At 43.3% G+C, this 6,508-nt stretch overlaps 1 protein-coding gene and 1 pseudogene across 3 annotated transcripts in view; both read right to left on the reverse strand.

The window, feature by feature from the left end:
* thoc2 (THO complex 2) overlaps positions 1–1,299 on the reverse strand; it is a 133,255-nt gene extending 131,956 nt beyond the window's left edge. For all 3 annotated transcript variants that reach the window (XR_013886515.1, XR_013886516.1, XM_080187410.1), the window contains exon 1: positions 1,194–1,299. Coding sequence is in view for 1 of the 3 variants with exons in the window: in XM_080187410.1 (XP_080043536.1) it covers positions 1,194–1,258 (65 nt within the window). In the remaining 2 variants the exon portion in view is untranslated. The remainder of the gene's footprint in view (positions 1–1,193) is intronic.
* Positions 1,300–1,414: 115 nt separating this feature from the next.
* On the reverse strand, positions 1,415–1,533 carry LOC145342769 (U6atac minor spliceosomal RNA; annotated as a pseudogene).
* Between the last annotated feature and the right edge of the window lie 4,975 nt (positions 1,534–6,508).

Here is a 6,508-nt window from a genome sequence, read left to right on the forward strand (position 1 = left end):
TACGACTCTGAAATCAGTTTGGGCTCTACTCATCCATTTACACTATGCAGGTTTGGGTGCATAACATAAATTTTAGCAGGATTTGCTGGCCTTGGAGAGGGTCCAGAGGAGATTCACAAGAATGATCCCAGGTCTGACTTATGAGGAATGGTTTGGGTCTATACTCGATTGAGTTTAGATGGAGGTGTGTGTGTGTGTGTGTGTGTGTGTGTGGGGGGGGGGGGGGGGGGGAAGAGAGATCTAATTGAAACTTACAGAATACTGAGAGGCCTAGATGGAGTGGACGTGGAGAGGATGTTTCCACTAGTGGGACACTCCAGAACTCGAGAGCACAACGTTAGAGTGAAGGGATGCTGCTTTACAACTAAGACAAGGCAGCATTTCTTCAGCCAGAGGGTGGTGAATCTGTGGAACTCATTGTCACAGAGGGCTGTGGAGGCCAGGTCATAGAGTGTCTTTAATGGATAGGTTCTTCATCAATAAAGGGATCAAGGATTATGGGGGAAAAAGACAGGAGTATGGGGATGAGAATTGTATTAGCCATAAATGAATGGTGGAACAGACTCAAAGGACCAAATGGCCTAATTCGGTGCCGACATTTTATGGTGTTGAGATTTAAAATTGGGCAGTTCAATACATTTTAATATAGCCATAATACTACTTTGTAAAATATGGCAATCTGCTGCAAAATAATTTAACACCAATCACTACTTTTCCTTGATAAATTGATCATGAGCTAAACTGTAAGAGAGACGTTGTATTGTCGCTTTCAACCTAAATTTAGACTCCACTGTGAGGACAATGAACGACAAATAGTAGTTTTATAAGAAAAAAAGGAATATTAGAAGTCTATTTACTATTCAAAATAACACATTTGTCTGGTGACTTTTCCGGCAAAAAAGGGGGCAGCTTACAATAAAGCTGTGGTACAAAGGGCCACAAGATTTCGGACGAGAAACAGTCAAGTTTGCTGGGAAACCTTTTCTGGATTAAAAAATTAGGCCGCCGCCGAATTAAACAGCACCACGTTTTTGACATGATGTAAAATTACACAAAGCTCACACACACAAGACGCTACGCGGGCCGATCGGCTTCCACACACGCTCCGCTCAAAAAATATAAATATTCCGGCACCGAGTGCGCCGCTCGTGGGGACTCTGTCTTTTATTTTTCTCCGACGCGTCAGAACTTACAAGTCGGATTTGCCCCCTTTCTCCCAGTTCTTCAACCAGTCGCCATTGAACACCATCACCGCCATCTTAGCTGCACACCATTCTGCACTCAGAGCCCGGATGTGTCGCCCGGTGAGCCGCCTGCGGTTCAGAGGTCAATGCTGCCCGCTGCATGCCGGGAGGGTGAGGGCAGGCCCATTGTCGTTGTGGTTGTTGGCGGTAGTGATGGGGAGAGTGCTTGGAGAAAAACATGGTCAGATGCCACCACGTAGATGGCAATGCCTTAACCATTTGCGCGTTGTAAAGCCACCTGCCATCCTTATCAAGGGGAGTGCTAACCTTCTCTCCTTTCATACGGAACTAGCAGCGTTGGGAGATGTCCACAGGCCAGTGGCAGGGTTGTCTACTTTTTTTTGAGTTGATTTATTAGGTGTCACAAGTAGGCTTACATTCACACTGCAATGAAGCTACTGTGAAAATCCCCGAGTCACCACACTCCGGGACTTTTACCTGTTCGGGGTACGGTGAGGGAGATGGCCAGTGCACTCGGAGCTCCCGGAGGAAACCCACGCACGTACGGGGGAGCGAGCACACTCCCACACAGACGTCACCCAAGCCGGGAATCGAACCCAAATCCCTGACACTGTGAGGCAGCAGTGCTAACCACTCATCCCACAAGATTGGGCCTCCAGAGCCTCTTACACTTGAAGATCAGTCACTTTGGTGCAATCCTGTGAAAAAATTACCTGCACATTTAAAAACAAAATATTTGTTTTTGTTTCGTTCGATGCTTTTTTTTAACTAAATGTAAAAGTATTGAAAATGGAGGTGCAAAGAGTAAAAGGCTGTTCAGCTCTTGGCCAAGCATAATCCAATTGGGCAATTTGCTTTCCAGTTGGTGTTGGAAGACAGTAACTGTGTGGAGTTTGCACATTCTCCCATATCTGTGAGTTTCCTATGGGTGCTCCGGTTTCCTCCCACAGTCTGAAAGACGTGCTGGTTAAGTGCATTGGCCATGCTAAATTTTCACAGTAACTTCATTGCAGTGTCAATGTAAGCCTGATTGTGACATTAATAAACTTTAAAAGGGGAGAAGGTACAGACTCCCCACAAACTAACCCAAGCCGGGAATCGAACCTGGGTCCCTGGTACTGGGAGGCAGCAATGCTAACTGTGCCTCCCTAAGATTTGAAAATGGAAGGGGGGAAGGGGTGGGAAGTAAAATGCTGGCTGTTGGCCAAGCGTAATCCAATTGGGCAATGAGTCTTTTTCCTCAGATAAAGGCAAAATACTGAGGATACCAGAATCTGAAACAAAAATAGAAAATGCTGGAAAAACTCAACTGATCTGACAGTGTCTGTGGGGAGAGAATAGGGTCACTGTTCTAAGTTTGGATGACTCTTGGTTCTATTCTCTCCACAGATGATGTCAGACCTGCTGATATTTTGCTTTCCAGTTGGCGTAAGGAGACAGTGCATCATAAATATGTGTTGGCAGACTGATGGCTGGAGTGTGGAGGCAAGTCATGAGTTACCTATTGTATATATATTAATTACAGTTGACAACTTTAGTCAGCAGCAAAACTGCAGTATATTTTTCAGTTCTCCAGGCTTTGTTGAGAGGGGTGCAGTTTGGGATCCTGCAAAAAGAGATAAACCTGTATTTAACTGCATCATTTCAAAGATATTCTCTTTTTGGGAAAAGAAGTAAGTCAGCACATTTCGAGGTGAATCAAACTAATTTCTCAGGGGAGTTTCTATATTTGCCCAACTTTTGTTGTATGTGAGAGATGAGGTTATCAAGGTCTGATAAATCTGAAATAAAAATAGAAAATGCGGGATACACCCAGCAGGTCTGGTAGCATCTCTGGAGAGAGAAACAGAGTTCACATTTGAAGCCCAAATGGCCCTTCAACAGAATTCTACAGAATTGTAGAAGAGTTATTGTAAAAGGGAGTTTAGAATGACTCGGGCTGAAAGACTAACATATTAGAGTGAATAGATGATAGAAAAGTCACAAGGTGCCTGGAATATAGTTTACAAAGGTACTATTTGCATAGAGACACATATAACCAATGTTAGACAATTTAATAAGAAGAAGTCTCACAACAGCAGGTTAAAGTCCAACAGGTTTATTTGGTATGATGAGCTTTTGGAGCACTGCTCCTTCATCAGGTGAGTCCATCACTCACCTGATGAAAGAGCAGCGCTCTGAAAGCTCATGATACCAAATAAACCTGTTGGACTTTAACCTGGTGTTGTGAGACATGTGCCCGCTCCAGTCCAACATCGGCATCTCCATATCATTAGAGAATTTAGACATGTATTTTTCAATATCCTGTGTTAAAAGTGTATACCTTGGTCAGTAGCACCTCTAAGGCATGATGAAATGTAGTCAAGTAGAAAGAACCACATTCCTCAGAACAATGCAGCTACTGAGTGAAAGGAAAATCAATTCTTATTGGTGTCTCTAGATGATTCTAATGAACAGAATATTCACTTCCCAAGCAAAAACAGAATAATCTGGAAAATCTTAGCAGATCTGACAGCATCCGTGGGGAGAGAATAGAGCCAACACTTCGAGTAGAGAGGACCCCTCGACAGCTCTGACAAAGGATCATATAGTCTGGCAGCATCTGTGAAGAGAGAAACACATCAGAGACCACGTATTAAGCTGCATTTCACAAAATTACAGCTTAGCTAACATAAATACAGTTTGTCATGGAGACAGTTCTCTGGTTAAAGATGTTTCTTTATTTTCAAACTATGGTTAAAAGTACATGGGAGAGAAATCTGCGGTTCATCCCGCATTTTTGTTTTTATTTCCAATTTCCAGCATCGGCAGCATTTTGCCCTTATAAAGGTGAACTTTGTACTGGGGAACCTTATAGAAATCATATTTTGGGACAAAATTAACAGTCACCTTGACAAATGTGAGTTAATTAATGAAAGCCAGCATGAATTTCTTAAGAAAAAATCATGTTTAAGTAAAATGGACGAAAGAGCTAAATTCTAGAGGTGAGGTGAGGTGAGAATGACAACCTTTGACATCAAGGCTGCATTCTACTGAGTGTGGCATTAAGGAGCCCTAGCAAAACTGAAATCAGTGGGTATCAGGCGGAAAATTCTCTGCTGCTTGAAGTCATACCTGGTACATAGGAACATAGTTGTGGTTGTGGAGGATCAGTCATCTCAGCTCCAGGACATCTCCGCAGGAGTCCCTCAGGGTAGTGCCCTAAGCCCAATAATCTTCAGCTGCTTCATCAATGACCTTCTGTCCGTCATATGTCTGAAGTGGGGATGTTTGCCAATGATTGCACGATGTTCAGCACCATTCATGATTCCTCAGATACTAAAACGGTCAACATTCTAATGCAACAAGATCTGGACAATACTCAGGCTTGGACTGACAAGTTGCAAGTAACATTCATGCCACACAAATGCCAGGCAATGACCATCATCAATAAGAGACACTCTAACCACCACCTCTTGACATTCAATGGTGTTACCATCACTGAATCCCCCACTGTCAACATCCTTGGGGTTACCATTGACCAGAAACTCACCAACCAAACACAGTGGTTACAAGAGCAGGTCAGAGGCTAAAAATACTGCGGCAAGTAACTCACTTCCTGACTCCTCAAAGCCTATCCACCATCTACAAGGCACAGGTTAGGAGTGTGATGGAATATTCCCCACTTACTTGAATGGGTGCAGCTCCAACAATACGCAAGAAGCTTGACACGATCCAGGACAAAGCAGCCTGCTTAATTGGCACCACATCCACTCCCTCCACCACCAACGCTCAAAGCAGTAGTATGTATTATCTACAAGATGCACTGCAGCAATTCACCAAAGATCCTTAGACTTCACCTTCCAAACTCACGGCCACTTCCATCTTGAAGGACAAGGGAATACCACGACCTGAAAGTTCCCCTCCAAGCCACTCTCCATCCTGACTTGGAAATACATTGCAATTCCTTCACATTCGCTGGGTCAAAATCCTGGAATTCCCTCCCCAATGGTATTATGGGTCAACCCACAAAACATGGACTGCAGTGATTAAAGAAGGCAGCTCACCACCATCTTCTCAAGGGCAACTAGTGATGGGCAATAAATGTTGGCTGGTAGCGATGCCCATGTCGTTTGAATGAATGAAAAAAAATCTTGCTGGAAATTCTTTGAAGAAGTAACAAAGAGGGTGGATGAGGACAATGCTATGAATGTGTACATTGATCCAAAAAGTGTTTGTCACAGTGCCACACAACAGTTTTGTGGGCAAAATTGAAGCTTATGAAATAAAAGTAACAGTAGCAACATTGGTACAAAATTGGATGAGCAAAAGAAAACAAAGTGTAGTGGTTAATGTATGTTTTCAGTGCTGGAGGAAGGTTTGTAGTGGAGTTCCCCTGAGGTCAGTGCTGGTCTCTTGCTTTTCCTGATGTATATTATTTGTTTTATTTATTTGTGTCACAAGTAGGCTTACATTAACAGAAGACCCCCTAATCGCCACACTCCTGTGTTTGTTTGGGTACACTGAGGGAGAATTTAGCATGGCCAATGCACCTAACCAGCATGTCTTTCAGACTTTTGGAGGAAACCAGAGCACCCAGAGGAGACCCATGCAGACGCAGGGAGAATGTGCAGACTCTGCACATACAGTGACCCAAGCCATGATCGAACCCAGGTTCCTGGCACTGTGAGGCAGCAGTGCTAATCACTGTGCCACTGTGCATAATTTCAAATTTTGCAGATGATACAAACCATGGAAGAATTTTAGACTGTGAGGAGGATAATGTCGAGTTTCAAAAGAACACAGACAAGTTAGTGAAATGGGCTGACTAATGGCAGATGAAGTTCAGTGCAGAGAAATGTGAAGTGATTGGAGAAACAATATAAAATACAGGGTACAACTCTAAAAGGGGTGCAGAGGCATAGAGGCCTGTGTATAAATGTGCATAAATCACTAAAGGTGACAGGACATGTTGAGAGAGCAGTAAATATAGCATGCAGTATTCTGGGCTCTATTAATAGGGGCATGAAGTAGAAATATGTTGAACTTGTGTAAGTCATCAGTTGGCCTCAGCTAGAGTATTGTGTCCAGTACTGGACACCACTCATTAGGAAGGATGTGATGGCATCAAAGATCATGCAGAAAAGACTCATGATAATGACTCCAGGAATGAGGAATTCAGTTGGAAAATAGTTTGGAGAAGTTAGGACAGCTTTCCTTAGAGAAAAGAAGACTGAAAGAAGATTTGACAGAGCTATTCAAAATCATGAGATGATATGGATTTGCCAGCATTGGACGAGGGTGAGTGCAGTAAGAAGTCTCAC

This window comes from Carcharhinus amblyrhynchos, chromosome 4 (assembly GCF_965287045.1).
Source record: "Carcharhinus amblyrhynchos chromosome 4, sCarAmb.v2.hapA, whole genome shotgun sequence".
Taxonomy (NCBI): domain Eukaryota; kingdom Metazoa; phylum Chordata; class Chondrichthyes; order Carcharhiniformes; family Carcharhinidae; genus Carcharhinus; species Carcharhinus amblyrhynchos.